The following is a 20,054-nucleotide window of genomic DNA, read 5'->3' as shown; positions in this document are numbered from 1 at the left end:
GATCTATATTTAATCTAGTCCGTGTAACTGCATTTCAGGGCATCGGGCAGTGCAATATGTTACCCACAAATTAAGTCTGAGCAGATGTAGGGAAAATTATAATTCCAAATCACAACCAAAGGTGTGCCGGATGCAAACTCTGTGTATGCTCTGTGTACAGCTGTTGCTTGCTAAAATAGCTCTACTGGGAATATCTGTATCACTCACTCACACCCTTGCCTTTGGGTCATTTCAGGGATGACCTTGGCAAGATGACTTACAGCACCATGTGCATTAAGGAGAGCCTTCGTCTTTACCCTCCGGTACCTGGAGTATCCCGACAGCTCAGCAAACCCATCACGTTCCACGATGGACGTACTTTACCAGAAGGTCTGTACATTTGGCTTCCTCTTTTCCATTAATTTTTAATGGTCAGATTCTGCTCTCAGCTATAAAGATACAACTCCCATTGACAGCCAGGAGAGTTAGAATCATAGAATCATAGAATATCAGGGTTGGAAGAGACCTTAGGAGGTCATCTAGTCCAACCCCGGGCTCAAAGCAGGACCAACACCAAATAAATCATCCCAACCAAGGTTTTTTCAAGCCGGACTTTAAAAACCTAAGAAACGGAGAGAAGGATATGGCCCACCCCTAAATAAGTTATATGCCATTAGAAGAGCAAGCATTTATATAAAAAGAAAAGGAGTACTTGTGGCACCTCAGAGACTAACCAATTTATTTGAGCATAAGCTTTCGTGAGCTACAGCTCACTTCATCTGATGAAGTGAGCTGTAGCTCACGAAAGCTCATGCTCAAATAAATTGGTTAGTCTCTGAGGTGCCACAAGTACTCCTTTTCTTTTTGCGAATACAGACTAACACGGCTGTTACTCTGAAACCTGTCATTTATATAAAAAGCTGCAGACATCACCCTCTGGTTGTCAGGAGATGAAATGCAGTAAGAAGAAGGTGATTAGAATCAAACTGTTGGAAATCAATTGAATGAATTCCGACGCAAAAATCTTCAGTCAAATTTTTGACCGCACTAATATTGTTAAGAGCGGAGACTTAAGTCCTTTAGAAAGGGATACTCGATTGCTCTAGGGACTAGTGTTGGGTAATGGAATTGCACGTTTAGCCAGCTGAAAAACAACATATGACATTAGTGAGCAAGAATGATTTGTGACCACTGGTCATGTGCCTATATGAAATGAATCAGTGATCTAAGTTCAGTTACTAGATGCTACGGCCAGAAAGGACCATTGTGATCTCCTCGTCCGACCTTCTGTATAGCAAAGACCAGAGAACTTCCCTACTCCCCAAATAATTCCTAGAGTAGATCTTTTAGAAAACATCCAATTTTGATTTTAAAATGGTCAGTGATGGAGAATCCACCACAACCGTTCGTAAATTGTTCCATAATTACTCACTGTTAATTAATGCTGTTTCACTGTGGATGGGTATCATATCATACAGAAACCCACCACAACTGAAACATAACTGAAGAGAGTAGAGACGGAATGAGATCTTGGAGATTAAACTCCCTCCAGGCCAGTACTGTGAAACCTTGGCCTGGCTCAGGGGGCAATTTACACTGCTGCTGCTCCCTGGGAAATTTCTTATTGGTGGACAAACAGATTTCTTTCTGCAGGATTATCCGGCCAACACCCTGCCCTAGTTCTGAACTTTGCACAATATTTGCTTTAAAAATGAATGAGGAAAGTTGGACTTTGCTCTCCTGTATCCATTGCATTTAATTTGTTCCTCTCTATTCATGCCAGAGTCTCGATTATTCACGTCAAAGTGTGTAGTGTGAAATTTACCCCAGGCCATGTGCCAGAACAAGGTGTACGCCTCATTTAAATCCTAAAAAATAAGGATTAATTGGGATGTGAGTGGTTCATGAGCCCTTCTGCACAGAGATGAACTTCACCCCCTACTGTTTAAATACATTCATTTCTTGGTTTATCTTATACTAGATGATGGTTTTATAGTTTAATGCCTGACAATTTTCATGCTCACGGGGGTTCCAGTAACCTAAACAAATTGGAATGGGATGCTACTCTACAGTCACAATAGGGATATCATGGGCTCGCCAGAGCTGGGGTGTCCTGTGGAGCAGGCTTACCTTAATTTAGTTTTCTGTAAAATAATTTTCAACTCAAAATGGCCACCTGGGTGTTAAAGACCATAACATAACAGTCTTTCACAGATCTAACCAAACTATCAGTGTTAGGCCTATGACCAGCCCAGGTTTTAGTCTTAAATCAGGGAGACGGAGCCTTCTCTGTCACAGCCACACCCAGAACTGGCCTTTGAAAACAGCAGCCAACCCTTTTTATCTGTCTTCCTGGCCCCTGATTGGCCTCTGCCTGCTCCCAGCCCTTCTAGCCTCACTTTTATTCATCCAGCAGTTGATCCCGGGAGGCCTCTCTAGGCAACTCCTGGAGGTCTGAACTCGCTACCCTTCTCTTCCGAAAGGACTGCTTCATAGGGCAGGATTGCCATGCCAGCAGGGCCTCCAGCAGGGGGCAGCAAACACCTAGTACCCCCCTGTCAGAAGGAATCAGCAGATTTTCACCCTGTTGACTTGTTCTTCTCCTAAACGGATACTGAACAAGTGACATTTAATTTGGAAAACAAATCAAATAGAAATCCTCTGACAGGGCCTGATCTAAAACCCATTGATTTTACTGGGTGTTATATCAGGCCCCTCAAGCCCAAGATAATATGTGATTGGCCCCTTGTGAAAAGCAGTCATTGAAGTCCAATGTCTCCTCAAGCTGGAATTTACACTCCTGCTCAAAGTGTAGACATACCCCAAGAAAAAACTATTCAAAACTGCCCTTTTTTCTTCCAAGCCCGCTGTCATGCTTTTAAACACATGTGAACTGAGTTCTACCACATCTGAGTGAAATGATCCCATCTTGACCTACAGACGGAGAGACAAGACACACAGATTATTTTGTACTGAAGCTCCACTCTTCTGATCAGCAAGTGGGCTGCTAAATCAGGGGCTGGGAAAGATGTAGGTGCAGCAGAAACTTGTTGCTAATTTCCACCTTCTGGCCACTTAAGCAAGTGTCAAATGTAGACAGATGGAATAAAATGGATTAAGAACAAAGAAATTATTATTTCACTCAGAGGGTGGTGAAGTACTGGAATGGGTTACCTAGGGAGGTGGTGGAATCTCCATCCATAGAGGTTTTTAAGGCCCGACTTGACAAAGCCCTGGCTGGGATGATTTAGTTGGTGTTGGTCCTGCTTTGAGCAGGGGATTAGATGAGATGACCTCCTGAGGTCTCTTCCAACCCTAATCTTCTATGATTCTATGAAATAGTAGGTCCTTACATCCCAATTCCTGTTCAAAGATTCATAGGAGAAATGGCAAAACTTCTATGGGCTTCAGTGGGGCCAAGATTTCATCCACAGACTAAGGCCAGAAGAGACCACTGATCACCTAAGCAGGTTTTCTGTGTAACACAGGCCATAGAATTTCCCTCTGTAATTGCTGCATCAGTAAACATTTTCTCCCCTTTGTTTGCTTTACAGGCTCTTTGGCTGCAGTAAGCATCTATCTCATTCACAGAAACCCCAGCATATGGAAAGATCCGCTGGTATGTTTTCTTTTGTCGTTACGAGACCCTTTCCGCTGCAAGAAGTGCATTCAATGTATGTATTTTAGTAGGTGAGCCAGCACCTTTAGTAGCTAAACACCTTGGCACACAGGCCCCTGTGATTGAAGATTGTAGGCTGCACACATTTCATACACACTGTGTTGTGACTTTCCTGGCTTTGTCTCCCCAGATGGGTGGGTGGCATTGATGAGCTATTTCTACTTCACAAAAACACGCCCTGCCCTGCCCCCCACAAACCCCACTCCCTCCCCCCCCCCCAAAAAAAAAAGTCCACAAGAAAATCCATGTGCGTGGGCACACAACCCATGGAGTCCGGTCGCCTCGGTTTAATCCTGGCTCGAACAATGTCTGACTCCGTGGTCTTGGAGACATCCTTGAGTCAGAGACCTTTGTCAGCAATTAAAGACACAGTTAGGGGAGAGCAGCAAAGGGATTTCACAAGTCCACCTGCCTCCTCTGTGTTGATTAGGCATTTCAGGAAGCCTCTTCTGATCGGTAGATCTCTTAAAGCACTTACACAATAGTTATTTGCACATCTGTACCATCTTTTTATCTGAAGATCTCCCAGAGAATCTAGACATATTAATTAAACCTTCCCACCCCTTGAAGAAGGGGCACCCAGAGTGAGCATCCACTTTTCAAAATGTGGGCCCAGACCTTTCTGTGGGTGTCAGTTTAGCCAAACAGAAATTGGCTTTGGTAACAATCTGTACTGGTACCTCACAAGGGCACTGGAAGGCTTAATTAATTGTTTGCATTGCAATCCTCAGTTAATGTCCCATAGCTGTGCAAATTGTTGATTATTATTAAGTGTTTTTGGAGCCACTCCACGCCCAACTGAGAGATTAAGTCCTTACTCAGATTAATAAAATAATAATCCATCTCAGTGTGTCACAACCTTGTTTTGAGCTGCAAATCGGGTTGAGCTTTCAGACAGGCAAAAGCCTGCAGGGAAACTTTCTCCCTGATTCTTACATCTAGTGAGTGGCTTTACAATGCTAGAATCCCCATTATACAACCGAAGGGCTGTAATTTATGAAAACAGAGACAACTAGAGCCAGGTGGCTAACTAAATAATAGCCATGATCCTCAAAAGTGAGTAGTGATTTTTGGGTGCTCAACTGGAGATACCTAAAGAACATAGGACTGGAAGGGACCTCCTAGGACAGAGTCCAGTCCTCTGCTTTTGCAGGCAACTCTGTGATATAATCCCATCCATAAACATATCAAGCTCCAGCCTGAAAATTAGGGCGTCTGCCCCACTGCTCCTGTTGGGAGGCTGTCCCAGAACCTAAAACAGGGTGGGCAAACTTTTTGGCCCAAGGGCCACGTCGGGGTTCAGAATTGTGTGGAGGGCTGGGTAGGGAAGGCTGTGCCTCCCCAAACAGCCCGGCCCCGCCCCCATCCGACCCCCACCCACTTCCCACCCCCTGACTGCCCCCCTCAGAACCCCCGACCCATCCAACTCCCCCAGCTCCTTGTCCCCTGACTGCCCCCTCCGGAGACCCCCCCCACCCTAACTGCCCCCCAGGACCGCACTCCCGATCTAAGCCCCCCTGCTCCTTGTCCCCTGACAGCCCCCTCCAGAGCCCCCCTGCCCTCACCCCCCAGGATCCCACCCCCTATCCAACCCCCTGCTCCCTGTCCCCTTTCTGCCCCAACCCCTATCCGTACTCCCACACCCTATCCAACGCCCCCGTTCCCCATCCCCTGACCGCCCCCCGAGACCCTCTGCCCCTTATCCAACCCCCCTGCCCCGCCCCGGCCCAGCCAGGCCCCCTTAGCACACCGCCAGACATGCTGCCGCGCTGATCCGTCGGCGTATGCAGCCCCCCCCCCCCCAGAGCGCTGCTCGCATGGCGCGCTGAGGCTGCGGGAGAGGGGGAGCAGCGGGGGAGGGGCCGGAGCAGCCTCCCCAGCCGGAGCTCAGGGGCTGGTTAGGAGGAGCTCGCGGGCCGGGCTGGTTAGTTTGCCCACCCCTGACCTAAATCCTCTGATGTCTGGACACCTTCTTCTCATTTCCAGCCTGAATTTGTTTGTGGGAGTAGATCCCCAATTGTTCTTGTGCCAAGATTGTGCTTTATTTTCAATAGCTCTTTCTCCCGCTCTAATTTACCTCCTCCCCCATTTTAATCCAATGTATTTAGAGAACAATCAGATCCCCTTCCCAGTCTTCATTTTGCTAGGCTTTTAATCTCCCCTGGTTAAACAGGCCCTCCATTCCCCCGATCACCCTAGCAACCCTTCTCTCCACCTGTTCCAATTTGAATTCATCTTTCTCAAACATGCATGACCCGAGCTGTCCACTATTCCAGATGAGGTTTTATCAGTGCCTACTACTGGCATTAATACTTCTCTCTCTCTACTGGAAGGACCTTGCCTGATACATCCTAGGACTGCCTTTACCTTTTTTCCCCAGAGTCACATCAGTGGTGGCTTATAGCCTTACTGACAGGTTTCAGAGCAGCAGCCATGTTAGTTTGTATCCGCCAAAAGAAAAGGAGGACTTGTGGCACCTTAGAGACTAACAAATTTATTTGAGCATAAGCTTTCGTGAGCTACAGCTCACTTCATCGGATGCATTCCACTGATGAAGTGAGCTGTAGCTCACGAAAGCTTATGCTCATAATAAATTTGTTAGTCTCTAAGGTGACACAAGTCCTCCTTTTCTTTTTATAGTCTTACTGTGATTGACTAAGGCAGCCTGGTCTTTCTCCTCCTGTTTCCAACTGATGGATAGCAGAAATACTTATTAGTCTAAGTGCATAACCTTGCACTTTATACTATTAAATTTCATCCCATTTCTATTACTTCAGTTCTCCAGTTCTACCTGTATTGTTGATGGCTCCCAATTTGGGTCATCAGCAAGTTTAATTAGGACACTTCCCTTAAAGGGACCTGACTTTCAGAGGGCAGGTACTTGACCCTTCCTGGGGTTGAAGTGGGGAAGAGAGACACAGATTCTAAGGCCAGAAGGGACCATTAGATCATCTAGTCTGATCTCCTGCACACCAGGACCTAGTAATTCCAATATCAAGCCCTCCATTTCTATCGGAGCTAGAGAAAGCTGTTTAAATCAAGATTGGATACCTATGTAAAGACTTCAAGTGATGGAGAATCCACTGTGTCCTTTGTTCAGTGGTTCCATGGATAAGCAGTGGCTGATTAGCCACTGGGCCAACGGGGCCTGTGCCCAGAGGCCCTGGCCAATTGGAGGCTCCTGGAAAAATGGGTGCCCCCCGCACTCCAACCCACTGCATCTGTCTGGCACTCCAGCCGGGGAGCGGGGTCAGGGTACGAGGGTTTGTCCTGCTTAGCCTGCCTGGCACTCCTGAGGAGTGGGCAAGGCCCCCATGCTCCGACCCCGCTCCCCAGCAACAGTGTAGGGGGGACTGCAGGTGGAAGGGGTTGGGAGGGGCCCCCACTTGCTCTGACCCAGGGCCCCACAAAATCATAATCCACCCCTATGGATAAGCACCCTCACTGTGAAAGATAAGTTGTGCCTTGTTTCTTGTCTGAATTTGTCCAGTTTTATCCTATAAAGGAGTCTCAAATTGGGCATCGAGAACACAGACACCAAGGCCACTAGTCGCTTCTGAAAGAATTGGCCAGTAGTTTTGAAACTGAAATGATCATTGTTGTTTGTTTTTTAAATGAACTCTTTCATTCCAGGTGTTTGATCCGTGGAGATTTTCTCCAGAGAACATCTCTGACAGACATTCTCATGCCTTCCTGCCTTTTGCTGCTGGGTCAAGGTGAAGTATATTTTAATTTAAAAAGGCAAAGGGAAGAAAAGAACCCACCATTGTTAAATGTGATTTAGCAGATGTTCCTATTTGTATTGCAGAAGCACTTAGAGACCCCAGCCAAGAACTAAGGTTGGGCCCCATTGTGCAAGCACAAAGGAACAGATGAGCCCTGCCCCAAAGACAGACAATCTTAATATTTTCTATCAAGTTGACATCAGTTTTTATCTATATTCCGGTAGCACCCAGAGGCCCCAGCTAAGATCCTGTCCCACCTTGCTAGGCAGTCATGTACCATCACCCGAAGAGCTTATAATCTAAATACACAAAATAGGAAAGTAGCATTATCCTTATTTTAGATACCGGGAACCGAGGCACAAAGAGATTAAATGACTTGGCTGGGATCATGCAAGGAGTCTACCCCATCTCAGACAAAGAAATTCTCATCTGCTCTTCTCCTCTGATATCTCCACTTGCCCAAGTGACCCCATCCCATCTCCTGATCTCTCTCGTGCCCACTCTCATCCCCTCCCTTACTCTCCTTCTTAACCTCTCATGGTCCTAGGGCTTTTAGAGTCATAGGGCTTGGCTACACTTGCGAGTTACAGCGCAGTAAAGGAGCCCCGGGCGCCCTAGCTCACTCCCCGTCCACACTGGCAAGGCACGTAGAGCGCTATGACTCCGCGGCTACAGCGCTGCTGGTACTCCACCTTGGCAAGAGGAATAACGCTTGTTGCGACTTGGCTACAACGCCTGGGCGTCAGTGTGAACGAGGTGTTGCATGACTGCGCTCTGATCAGCCTCCAGAAATGGCTCATAATCCCCTTAAGTCAAGTGGCCACTCTTGTCATTGTTTTTGAATCGCTGCAGGAATGCGGATATGCCTTTTGAAAGCTCCGTTTCTGACAGCCAGCTGCTTCTCTGCTCCGAGACAAAGCAACCATTAGTGTGGAATGCTGTGTGAGAAAGAGAGAGGTGGGGGGGAAGGGGGAGTGTCTGCTGCTATCTGAACTTACAAGACAGCATGCTGACATGCTCTCAGCCCCCCAAAAACCCACTCTCTCTCCCCCCACATACACACAACACCCCCCCTGTCACACTCCACCGCCCCCCCCCCCGCCCATTTGAAAAGCACGTTGCAGTCACTTGCATTCCGGAATAGCTGCCCACAATGCACCGCTCCCAATGCCGCTGCAAGGGCTGCAAATGTGGCCACGCCAGTGCGCTTGTAGCTGTCAGTGTGGACACGCTGCAGCGCTTTCCCTACTGCGCTCTATGAAGGCTGGTTTAACTCAAAGCGCACTACATCTGCAAGTGTAGCCATGCCCATAGAGTTTAAGGCTAGAAGGGGCCACCAGATCTTCTATTTTGACCTTCAGTACATCACAGGCCACCATCATTACACAGCACTAACAACCGAAATGAGACCAAAATATTACAGTCGACAGGAGACTAGATGTGGGAAGAGAGAGGTCATACAGAAACTGAGAACAGAAAGGGAGAGGGAGAGAGACAAGAAATCCAAGCAGGAGCCTGTAAGCACACTATGACCCTGGAAAAGGCTAGTGAGAAAGATTTGGGGTCTGGTGTTAGCTAGAGAGACTTTGGGCTTCTAAGATAAGAAACTTCTCCTTTTATTTTTGGTTCTTTCTGTGTTCAGAGACACGGACTTTGTACATTCCTTGTAAATAAACAAGATAGATACCAGACTCCATTAATTTCTGCTTCCAACTGGAACATTCCCAAGGCCCCAAACTTTGATTGCATCAAGAAGGGGCAACATAAGAACAGCCATACTGGGTCAAACCAAAGGTCCATCTAGCCCAGTATCCTTTCTTCTGACAGTGGGCAATGCTGTTGCCCCAGAGGGAATGAACAGAACAGGTAATCATCAAGTGATCCATCCCCTGTCACCCGTTCCCAGCTTCTGGCAAACAGAGGCTAGGGACACCATCCTGCCCATCTTGGCTAATACAAACATAAATATGAACACCGTGTTTGAAGGAGACCGTTGGTTACTAGCATTGGCTACAGGTACCCAAGCGAGGAAACAGGTGCCTGAAACCCAGTCAAGCCTTCAAGGTCATAAATCATTGATACATGGGGGAGCGTACCTTATTCCTGATCTGGTGGGGGAAACACTGCAAGATTTCACCATAAGGCAGGGCAAAGGCAAGAGGCCTGTCCCCTGAGGGGCTGCACACAGAGACCAGAAACGGGACAGATGGGCAAGAGTCTTACGGGACACTCTGGAACTTTATGGAGGGTTTTAGTAGAACATGTGTGAAAGACGAGTGGTTGGTTAAGTCTGAGAATAGGCTGGATACATCAGGCAGGTAGTATGTGAGTCTCAGCTACTGGAATTGCTAAATGGCCATCTGTACTATAACTGTGTCTGTCTGGCAGAGTAAGAGAACTAAAGAAAACCATAAGTAATGGCTGTTCTTGGGCGAAAGAGATATAAAAGAGAGGGTGAGCTATGGAGAGAGGTTCATGCTTTTTGCTGATACAGGCCCAGCTTCTCTGAATTTCCTTTGGGTCTCTTTTCTCAGGAACTGCATCGGGCAGCAGTTCGCCATGAATGAGTTGAAAGTGGCTCTCGCCCTGACTCTGCTCCGCTTCGAACTCTCACCGGATCTGGCCAACCCCCCCATCAAAATACCTCAGCTCATCTTACGCTCCAAGAACGGGATTCACCTGCACTTGAAGAAAGTCCTCTGATGCCGATATTGCACGGTGCTAAGTGCGGGAAAGGGACCAAGTAGATAACATGGTACCATGTGAATCAGATCAAGGAGTTAGTTAGAATAGACAAACTTTTGGGCCCAAAGATCTTCATCCCCCTTCTTCTGCCACCATCAGCCAAAGTGCCCAAATTGGCCTGAACTGATGTGTCATAGGTAGTTGGTTCAATAAAAGGCATGGATCTTATTGCACAGTAGGATTTTGTCTAGCAAGTGATCCCCTTGGAACATCTGCCCCTGCTCTGACCTTGCCTCTTCACATCTCTTCACTGGCTTCCTCTCGTCTTTCGCACAGGGGTCCAGTCCAGCACCCAGTGAAGCCTTTCCCTTGACTGCAATGGGCATTGGATCAGGCCCCAAAGTTCTAGCTTCTTTCTTGCAACTCTGACTGCTCCCTACTATCCATCTAGCCTAAATTTCCCTCCTAGTTACCTTTTTGGGTCCTTCTTCCACTGTCCATACCTTCTACAATGCCTGCATATGAACCCCTCCGTCCTCATTCAAAACCCTCCTTATGTTGCACTTGCAGGAATAGGCCAAGTATTACTGAGCTTTAATCAATGCTTATTAAAAAACTTAAAGTTTGGACTGTCGACCTCTGGGCAAACTGCATTATCTGCATCTGATTAAGACTGGAAAGCTGCTCGGGACAGTGTCTGTCTTCTGTGTTAATAAATAACTAGTTATTAACATAACAACAGCTGTATGGAGTTATTAGTGACATTTATAGCTAAACCGATCAAACAGGAGTACCCCAGAAAACACCTTAGCAATGGGGAAGGAAAAAGCATGGACCAGGAGGAATAAGACCAGATCCTCAGCTAATGTAAATTGGTATAGCGCCATTGACTTCAACAGAGCTATGGTGATTTACCGGGTCTAAGAATCTGGCCCACTGTACAAGAGAAATGATTGCAATGCTGGGTGTCAAATCCCATGAACCCCCCTTGCAGAACACCCGTGCCCCTAGCTGAGTAATATTGGCATGTCTATAAATACGACTTACAATGCCTGTGAAAGTAAGAAGTCACCAGGCTGCTGTACCAGCTAAGCCCATTGGAACATCTCACATGGCGTTTTGCCTTCTGTTATAAAAGATCACACTATCTTTCCATCATACCCTGTCTCCGGCAGTTGTCTATCTGACACTTCAGAGGAATATGAACACCCCCCACAACTTATAATTCTCGTCAGGGCAATTTGGTTTCTGAGGGTGCAGATTCATTCCTGAGCATTGCAGATAGCCAGTTCATACTCTGAAGCAGGAAGTTTTATGATTACCCTTGTAATTATGGCCAGATCCAGTCTAACGCCCCCTGAAGTCAGTGGAAGACTTTTGTTTGCATAGCCATGAATGTTATCAGGAGTCAAAGTTACCCAGCTACTGAACCACAAAAAAAAAAAAAAATTCTTTGTATTTGTTCTAAATCTCCTGCCTCATCACTGTCCTCAAGCCCCATTCTGTACGACACATGGGACATGGTGCAAGAGATCCTCAGATGAATAGATCCTGCCTCTTACTTCTCCATGCACTTATGATGTGCCTCCCACATTTTAGCCAAGGAGTCTCCTGTCGTCTCACTAGGACGTTCAAGCTGAATAACAGGACAAAAACTGATTCAAATGCCTGAAAACGTAATTAAATTTAAAAAAGCAAACCACCATCATATAATTCAAAGTGGTAAAGCAAACAGAGTGTGTGTGTGGGGGGGACAATACACAAAAAGCGAAGTTACAGGCGATAATGAAGATGGAACTGACAGGTGCTACCCTGAAACACATTTGGTGGGGTGGGGGGAAGGTTTCAGTGTTTCTTAAAGGCTGGATCTAATTCCTATTGACCTCAGTGGGAGCTTTTCCATTGACTTCAGTGAAAATTGGATCAGGCTCTAAAATGGGAAGAGATGAATGAGGATGATTGTCAAGGTGATCGTGTTTCATAGTTGAAGGCCCACCACAACAAAGGCAGGAGAGCTCACCAATCTCAACTGTGATTTTGGGACCCCCCAGTAGTCTGTGGATTGTAAGCGCACCTATCCCTCGGGTACGAGGACTCAGCCATGGCTAGAACCCACCTTGTGTCATCTTCGTCAATCCACCAGTGTAACTGATGCAGAGTTGTGGGGAAACAAGAAATCCCCTTGGTGCCCATACCTCTCCTTAGGCCTCATTTAAAACAGCCTCGTCAGGTTTCCTGCAGGGTGGGGTAGGCTTTTCAAATACACTCAGCACTGGGCTAACTAAGCTCTCACTGGAGTTTGATCATTCATGTCAATGGGGACAGAATGAGGCAAATACTGAGAGCTTTTAAAACTCCCACATGGAGTGTTGAACCTTGATTGGTCCCAGCTTGCAAGCACTAGTTAAGTCAGTCTGTATTTAGCACTATACAGCCGGCTTTTTCTCCGTTGTCCAAAGTGTAGTTTGCTCCTTTTAACTCTTTTGCTATTTGATATGATAAGTTAATTTGAAAGTAAAGAGCCCCAGATCATGCCCAGCAATATCACGAACAGTCCAGACACCAAATGAGTAACCAGAGTTCAGAACCCAGCATTTGCTGCCCAAATGCAAAAAAAGAAAACATGGGTGTGACAACATAAAGCAATTCCCCTGCTCCCCAGTGTAGAGTGCAGGTCCCCTCTGGCATTCTAGTAACCAAGGTCTTCCCTCTGCCCAGGGATTTCCCCAGGGCTTCCTGCCCCTTGCAGCTCTCTACGTCAAGGTCTATAATTTGGTCTTTTGTTTGAGGAGGGCATTTTCATAGCCCTCTCCTGGGCCCCAGGCTCCTTTAACAGAGCTGGGACCCTTCTCTCTATTCCCTTGCTGGTAATCATTAGACTCAGTCACCTGCCTCCACTCAAGTGGGTCTGATGACTCCCAGAACCTGCGAGGACCCTCCCCAGAACAGGCTGACCCTTCCCCACCACTCCCAGCCCTTAATGGGGCAGCCCTCCTTGTTACCCTTACCCACTCATCCCCCCTCACAGCGGCATGTGTTTTGTATTTTGCAATGCATTTTCCCCAGATTAACACTGAGGAATATCAACCTTTTCAGCGCAATGTGTTTTAATCGGGAGGAATATACTGAATTTTTTCTTTCCCAGGCAAGATTTAGCAGCTTCAGGAGTACACTTCCAATCTTGATTGTGATCTGTTGCTTTAGCGAGTGAAATGCTCTTTAACGTGGACTACGTCATTTTTTTCCCCTGTAACTATGGCATCTGATTGTAGGACACGGTGTTCTCAGGGATTGTGGCTCTTTTCCAACTGTTCTGATTTACAGGCTGTAACTGTGCCAATAAAATTACACGCGAAGCCAGGACAGTGCCTGGAACTGCTGAGTAGTAACACAGAAGTCTTTGTTGTGCAAGCATCTGTGTTGCACAAGCATCTGTGTTGCATGCACCTTGCATAAGAAGCTCTCACAGTAGTGTTCTTCCACCTACTGTAGGGTGTCCCTCTCTCAAAATAGGACCGTCAGGACTAAATATCCAAAGATGGGCCTGAGCCATAGACGTGGATCAAAATATGAACTGCCCCAAGGATAAGAGGCATTCAGGTCTGGTGTTCTAATTCAAACCCATGAACAGATAAAGGACATTTGCTACAAGTTGCAGCGCTTCAGGAGAACATCTCCCAAATTCAAGAGACTGAAGGGGAGGGGATCAGATCTGGCATTGCTCTTAATTACGGCTTCATTCAAACACCAAAAGACAATAGCATCAAACTTATTAGAGACAGGTCTGCACTAGACCATCCCAGAATCCAAATCCATTAATGACTTGTGCAGCTGATGCCACTCTCTCTGCTTGGACAACCGAACACCCTGGGCAAAAGCCCTCATGAATTTAGGGGTTCAGAAATCCAGACCCACATCTGTATTTTGCTCATCTTACTGCATCAATTGTGCGTTCATTTCACTGCCCCACCAGGTTCGGAGTGAAAAAATGACTAGATCATTCAGTGAAGGTCTACTCAGGAAGGCTCTACCCAGTGTCATGTTCCATCCCATGAATAAGTTTTTGATATGTCCTGAAACTGCCAAGTCGGAGTCACGCTGAGGCTGGGGCCGGGGCCAGGGCCAGGGAGGGGCTGGGTGGCACTGTCTCCCCGCCCACCCGTGGGGGCTGGCCCAGGCCCCCCCACCCTCAGACATTCCCCTTTAGGGGAACGTGCCCCGCAGTTTGGGGACCTCTGTACTATGCAGGGGAACATAAGTGACATTTCATCCTGCCAGTCCAATTCAACCTTCTACCTCTAAAATGGCTCTACTCCTGTATAAACCTGTGCTCTGCTTTCTTCCCACTCCCTTCGAGCCAACACAACCGATTTCCTTACCACTCCCTGTGCACCCTGCTCCCAATTCTCCGCCCTTGTTCCAGGCTGCTGCTCATGCCTAGAACACTCTCTTGCTTCTTTGTGGTCTTGTTAGTCACTTCCTCTCCATAACCTCAATTACATCTAGAAAGGAGCAAGCAGTTAAACGCAAAGGTGTTGTCACATTTCCCCACAGGATAATTTTTACCACCTATATTTGCCAAAGGAGAATTGTGCATTGTCCATTTGATTGCAAATGCCCGCTCGAATGAGTTGCAGAACAAACAGTGTACTTACTGGATGAAGAAATCTGAAACAACAGATATTCAAACCAAACAGCAGATAACCAACAGTGAAAAAAGTGAGTTCACAGGCAATTCACAAACTGAGATAAGGCAGCACTGGTCAAATCCATTGTCTGTTTCAAATGATTCCTTGTAAAGGCCTCGTCTCTCAAGAAGCCTTTCAGAGCTTTCCACGAAACATGATGTAACAAGGTGCATCACCTCCCAAGCCCCCAGTCGTGTCTTCAGAATGGCTCTGCAGCAGCCTGTCTCAGTTTCCCCTTCGCTGAGGGCTCCTTAATAAAACTCCAGACAGGCTCTCTTGTGGCCCGCTTAATAACAAACAGTCGAAAACAATCATCGGTGTTCCAAACTAAAGTCCATCCCGCCGACACAAAATCCTCATACTCAGCTCTGGTGTCTTCAGCTAGTCCTGCATTTCTTCCGTTCCAGTCTGCTCCACCAAGCAGCCAGGCCCAGCGCTTCCCAGTTAGAGCTCAGCCTTCCTCAACTCTGCCTCAGAGAGGTCAGCAGGCAAACCCCCTCTGCTGCTCTTCTGGTTACTCAGAGCTCCTGCACTATACCACAATTTTCTCTAGCAACATTCTTAGCTCCATGCCTGGAGAGAGGTCAGTGGGCAGCCAGTCATCCCATGCTGCCATCTTCTCCTTTTTAAGGCCCAGGTGTCTTCCCTTAAACCCATTTGGCTGCAGGTAATCAGTTACAGGTGCACTGGCCCCTGCTCCCTCCTAAAATGGGCCAGTGACCCTGTGACACATGGCAACATAGAAACAGAGGTCTCTTCCAACCCTAATATTCTATGATTCTATGAACTGCCAGGCTGAATCAGACCATTACTCCAGTATCCTCTCTCAAACCGTGGCCAGCTGTGTCGGAAGAAGGTGCATGAAGCCCTGCAGTGGCCGTTATGGGATAATCTGCTTCCTGGAAAAATTCTGACCCCCTTAGTTATGCCTGGAAGCACCAGGGTTTATATACATGCCCAAACTCTTCTTTCTGCCCTAACAGAACTCTAGATACTCTTATTACCCATATATATGTCCAATTTATTTATTTTTTCAATCCTGAAAAGCCCTTGGCCTCTAGGGTAAAGGGTTTTACACTGACTTCTAAAACAGGGAAAAGAACAAACTTGAACCTAAAACTGATCTGCAGAACACAACTCTTCTGTGAAAATAATTTCTTTTACTGAGCTATTTCATGACACTGTCTTCCAGCCTCGCTTGGAAAGGTTTCTGCTGCAATCACTATTTCATGATCTGAGAGATCTGTTGCCTCCTCCAGAAGTAGAGATTAATTAGCACTCCATGTGACAAGCATTCTGTCTTTCCCATGCTCCTACAGGTATTCCTCACCTCGGGCAGCTCCCCGCAAGTGGCGACATGTCCCTGCAAATCTTCAATACGGTTGCCAGTTGTCTGATTGGCGCAGGGCCAGCAGGCTCCCTACCTGGCTTTGTGTGGGTCCCCAGAAGTGGCAACATATCCCTGCTGCTCCTAAGCAGAGGCATGGCCAGGCAGTTCTGCGCACTACCTCCACCCACAGGTGCTGCCCCCACAGCTCCCATTGGCCGTGGTTCCCGGCCAATGGGAGCTGCAGAGCCAGTGCTCAGGGCAGGGTGGGGACAGTGCACAGAGCCCCCATGGCTGTTCCTCCACCCAGGAGCATCAGGGACATGTTGCCACTTCCAGGGAGCCACACAGAACCAGGTAGGGAGCCTGCCGGCCCTACGTCAACCGGACACCTGTCAACCCTATTGAAGATTTGTACTGGGAGATATCAGACATGCCGGTTTCTAAGGCTTTAAGTGCCGGATAACACAGCTTTTACTGTAATGCTTACTCGCAGCAGTTAGAAGGACTCCGATTGACTTGAGGGGCTGGATCAGGCTCTCAGATTCAGACAGTGCAAGATACATACAACGTACTTTCATGAATGCTGGGGGAAAACAAAGCAGCTTTAGTAATTAAAACAACAGTAGAGAGCCCCGGTGAAATCGACCCCTGGTATTAGTTAGAGCTGAGTATGACCACAGTGTGCCAGGCGTGGTCCCTGACCCGAAGAACTCACAACGTAAAAGATGCTCTGAAACAGCGAAGGGGAAATACTAGTATAAAGGCCCCAGTGGTAACTGGCTGTGGTAACATAGTGTATGACCTGCACACTGAATCAGGCTGCTGGGCTCTGGACTGGCTACCAAGAGAAATGTAAAGTTGTACTGGGTGCAGTGTGGCTCGAGGGGCTGTTCTGGCAGCTGGGGATCACCAGGGCACAAGTGTACTCCTGGCCACACCCCTTTTCATGCCCCCCCCCACACACACATGGAAGGCTGGGAAGGGTCCAGAGTGGTGCTGGGCCATGGTTCATTGTGTGCACCGTGGTGCATTGGACTGCGCCTCCCCAAAAGCCAGATGGCCGACAATACTCCATATGTGGTGTCCCTTCAGTTCCCCAACACTGCCCACGCTACCCCCAACTACCATACCCATGGTGCCCATCGACATCTTGGCTGCACCATCTCCTTCCCAGGGTGTGGGGGCTCACCCAGAAGCAAAGGCCCCTTTGTTCTTCACCCCATCTTCCTGCTTCTGTGGCAGGGAGGGTGCGACGCTGTATGGAATTTGGAGGACACTTTAGGATATTATGAACACCAATATTGTGAAATTGCAATGAGTTGTGTCAGGTATGCCATGTAAGGTATCTGCAGAAATGTTATAATTTTCCAAGTATGATGATCTTGTTTATATGTTCGTGTCACCTTTGCATTATGCGTTATAGATGTATGTATGTATGTCTGTGTTTCAAACTTGTGCCATGCTTCTGAATGACACCCCCAGACAGTTTGGCATCAGAGCTGCCTAGACTGCTTGATGGCTCATCACTTGTACAATGAACCCATTGAAAGGGTCAGGGATATACCTTATGACTCAGCAAGGCATGCCAGGACATGCTTATGGAGAGAACTCTAAGGCTTTCAGGCCATTTGCTGGGCAGCTTGTGTTTGGAACAAAGGAAATCAAGCTGCCTGGCAAAAGACTAGAAAAGGCAGCTGATCTTCTGCTTCTTGTCTTCATTCCTGTTTGTTACCTCTGGAGTAACCGTTCTACAAACAAAGTTCTGAACAAAGGACTGAATGACCCATCCAAGTTGTGGATGTGTTCCAGAGGGACTTTCAAGCCAGCAAACTCACCAATACTGCTAGGAACCTGATATATGGACTTTGAAATCTTTGTTTGTATGTAACAGTTTACCATTTAACAACTCTCTTCTTCTTCTGTCTTTTTTCTTTATAATAAACCTTTAGTTTTAGACACTAAAGAATTGGCTGGCAGAGTGGGATTTTGGTTAAGATCCAAACCTTATACTGATCTGGTAACGTGGCTGACCCTTTGGGGGTCAGAGGAATATTTTGCATGTGTGAGCAGAGATTTTTAAATAACTTCTCACTATACTGGACCTAGGTCCTGATTAGGAGGCAGAGAACTGGAATGCAATAAAAGGGGCTGTGTGATTCCTTTGGTTGCTTCTTGATAACCAGAGTGGGGGATCAGAAGCACAGTTTATGACTGGTTGGGGAGTTTAACTTCAGTGTTACCCACCGGTCTTGGAAGTATCTGGTCTCTCTTTTGCAGCCTGCCCTGACTGTGGCATTTCCAGTGAGGGATACCCCAGGTCACAGAGGGGCACTGGGCTCTTCTCTTTACCCTTCTGGCTGTGGAGGGGGCCACTGGGGACTAGGCTGCTCTTCTGGATGGCTGCAGCAATGGCTGCAGCAATGAGAGCTCAGAGATGGTGGGTAGGAGATTGTCCTAGGCACAAGCAGCAGGGGGAAGAAGTTGTGACGGCGAGAGTGGGATCAGGCTACAACGGGGAGCGGTTAGGAGACAGACTTAGGTGGAGTGCTGGCTGGGGGAATAAGATATAGGAACTGGCATTTCAGCAGCAGAGCAGCTGTGCAGAGCCTTGAAGATCAAGCTGAGAAGCCTGGATGTGATGCAAAGGGTGAGATCACCGCTTGTTTGCTGCCAAGGGCTTTGAGCTACCGGGAGCTCAGCTGTGTCAGAGCCGCTCCACACAAGGTGTCTCATGAGGTGGAGGCTGATCCTGGGCTCTGCTGCAGCAGAGAGTTCTTTGGAAGGCAGTTAATGCCTGACTAATCTAATTGCCTTCTATGACGAGATAACTTGCTCTGTGGATGAGGGGAAAGCAGTGGACGTGTTGTTCCTTGACTTTAGAAAGCTTTTGACACGGTCTCCCACAGTATTCTTGCCAGCAAATTAAAGAAGTATGGGCTGGATGAATGGACTATAAGGTGGATAGAAAGTTGGCTAGATTGTCGGGCTCAATGGGTAGTGATCAATGGCTCCATGTCTAGTTGGCAGCCGGTATCAAGTGGAGTGCCCCAAGGGTCGGTCCTGGGGCCGGTTTTGTTCAATATCTTCATAAATGATCTGGAGGATGGTGTGGATTGCACCCTCAGCAAGTTTGCAGATTACACTAAACTGGGAGGAGAGGTAGATACGCTGGAGGGTAGGGATAGGATACAGAGGTCCCTAGACAAATTAGAGGATTGGGCCAAAAGAAATCTGATGAGGTTCAACAAGAACAAGTGCAGAGTCCTGCATTTAGGACGGAAGAATCCCATGCACCACTACAGACTAAGGACCGAATGGCTCTGCAGCAGTTCAGCAGAAAAGGACCTAGGGGTTACACTGGATGAGAAGCTGGATATGAGTCAACAGTGTGCTGTTGTTGCAAAGAAGGCCAATGGCATTTTGGGATGTATAAGTAGGGGCATTGCCAGCAGATCGAGGGACTGTGATCGTTCCCCTCTATTCAACATTGGTGAGGCCTCATCTGGTGTACGGTGTCCAGTTTTGGGCCTCCCACTACAAGAAGGATGCAGAAAAATTGGAAAATGTCCAGGGCAACAAAAATGATTCGGGGACTGGAGCACATGACGTATGAGGAGAGGCTGAGGGAACTGGGATTGTTTAGTCTATGGAAGAGAAGAATGAGGGGGGATTTGATAGCTGCTTTTAACTACCTGAAAGGGGGTTCCAAAGAGGATGGATCTAGACTGTTCTCAGTGGTAGCAGATGACAGAATGAGGAGTAATGGTCTCAAGTTGCAGTGGGGGAGGTTTAGGTTGGATATTAGGAAAAACTTTTTCACTAGGAGGGTGGTGAAACACCGGAATGTGTTACCTAGGGAGGTGGTGGAATCTCCTTCCTTAGAAGTTTTTAAGGTCAGGTTTGACAAAGCCCTGGCTGGGATGATTTAGTTGGGGATTGGTCCTGCTTTGAGCAGGAGGTTGGAGTAG

The 20,054-nt window shown here is 47.5% G+C and overlaps 1 protein-coding gene across 1 annotated transcript in view; it reads left to right on the top strand.

The window, feature by feature from the left end:
- Positions 1-10,804, top strand: part of LOC311524807 (cytochrome P450 4B1-like) — a 29,828-nt gene extending 19,024 nt beyond the window's left edge. The window contains exons 9-12 of the mRNA XM_084636331.1: positions 236-369; positions 3,534-3,598; positions 7,292-7,374; positions 9,918-10,804. Coding sequence (XP_084492457.1) covers positions 236-369; positions 3,534-3,598; positions 7,292-7,374; positions 9,918-10,086 — 451 coding nt within the window. The 3' untranslated portion in view covers positions 10,087-10,804. The remainder of the gene's footprint in view (positions 1-235; positions 370-3,533; positions 3,599-7,291; positions 7,375-9,917) is intronic.
- The last annotated feature ends 9,250 nt before the right edge of the window (positions 10,805-20,054 follow it).

Source organism: Lepidochelys olivacea (genome assembly GCF_965140295.1).
Source record: "Lepidochelys olivacea isolate rLepOli2 genome assembly, chromosome: 8".
Lineage (NCBI taxonomy): Eukaryota > Metazoa > Chordata > Testudines > Cheloniidae > Lepidochelys > Lepidochelys olivacea.
This window is presented reverse-complemented; position numbering and strand designations above follow the sequence as displayed.